The sequence below is a fragment of the Octopus bimaculoides genome, chromosome 20 (genome assembly GCF_001194135.2).
Source record: "Octopus bimaculoides isolate UCB-OBI-ISO-001 chromosome 20, ASM119413v2, whole genome shotgun sequence".
Taxonomy (NCBI): domain Eukaryota; kingdom Metazoa; phylum Mollusca; class Cephalopoda; order Octopoda; family Octopodidae; genus Octopus; species Octopus bimaculoides.
This window is the reverse complement of record NC_069000.1, coordinates 22,053,352-22,053,959: the sequence shown is the minus strand read 5'-3', so window position 1 is coordinate 22,053,959 and position 608 is coordinate 22,053,352. Positions and strand designations below refer to the sequence as shown.

Here is a 608-nt window from a genome sequence, read left to right as displayed (position 1 = left end):
ACCAAACACATTTGTGACTTATTTTAGTGGTGAGACGATTTAGCGTCTATTTTTCAGCATATAGGCCAGTGAATAAGAGTAAAAAGGGAAAAGTAAGTAAAGCACATAATAAAACTCAAGAAGAATATAGAGCAAACTTGAGCAATAAGGTATTAAGAATTATTGAAAGGAGGTGAAATAAATCCCATCGTTTTTTATGTGTTCTAAAAAGTAAAAGGAATCATTTACTTACACTGAACTATTTTCCTTGACATTGCCAATAATAGTGCCATACCAAAATTTGCAGCAGCTCCTCCATCTTGGATGCTATGACCAATCCTAATGCCACGCGATTTAGCCCATTCAGTGTCAACACTATCAAAACCAGCGCCAATGAAGCAAATAATTTTAAGATTTACTAACTTTTCAAGGAATTCAAAGAATTCTTGGTTTCTCTTTAGGTTCGAATTTACATACAAGCCAACAACCTTCTCACAGAGTGAAGGATTTTGCTCCAGTTCTTTCAGAGTCACCACATTTTGATTACGGAATACAACATTGAAGAAGAAACTCTTCAAAACAGGCAATTTTTCATAAAGATGTTCACAAAAATTCACTACCAAAGCCAT

The 608-nt window shown here is 34.4% G+C and overlaps 1 protein-coding gene across 1 annotated transcript in view; it reads right to left on the bottom strand.

Annotated features, from left to right (window-relative positions):
* The window catches only part of LOC128250355 (uncharacterized), an 11,075-nt gene extending 10,467 nt beyond the window's left edge, over positions 1-608 (bottom strand). The window contains exon 1 of the mRNA XM_052975206.1: positions 258-608. Coding sequence (XP_052831166.1) covers positions 258-608 — 351 coding nt within the window. The remainder of the gene's footprint in view (positions 1-257) is intronic.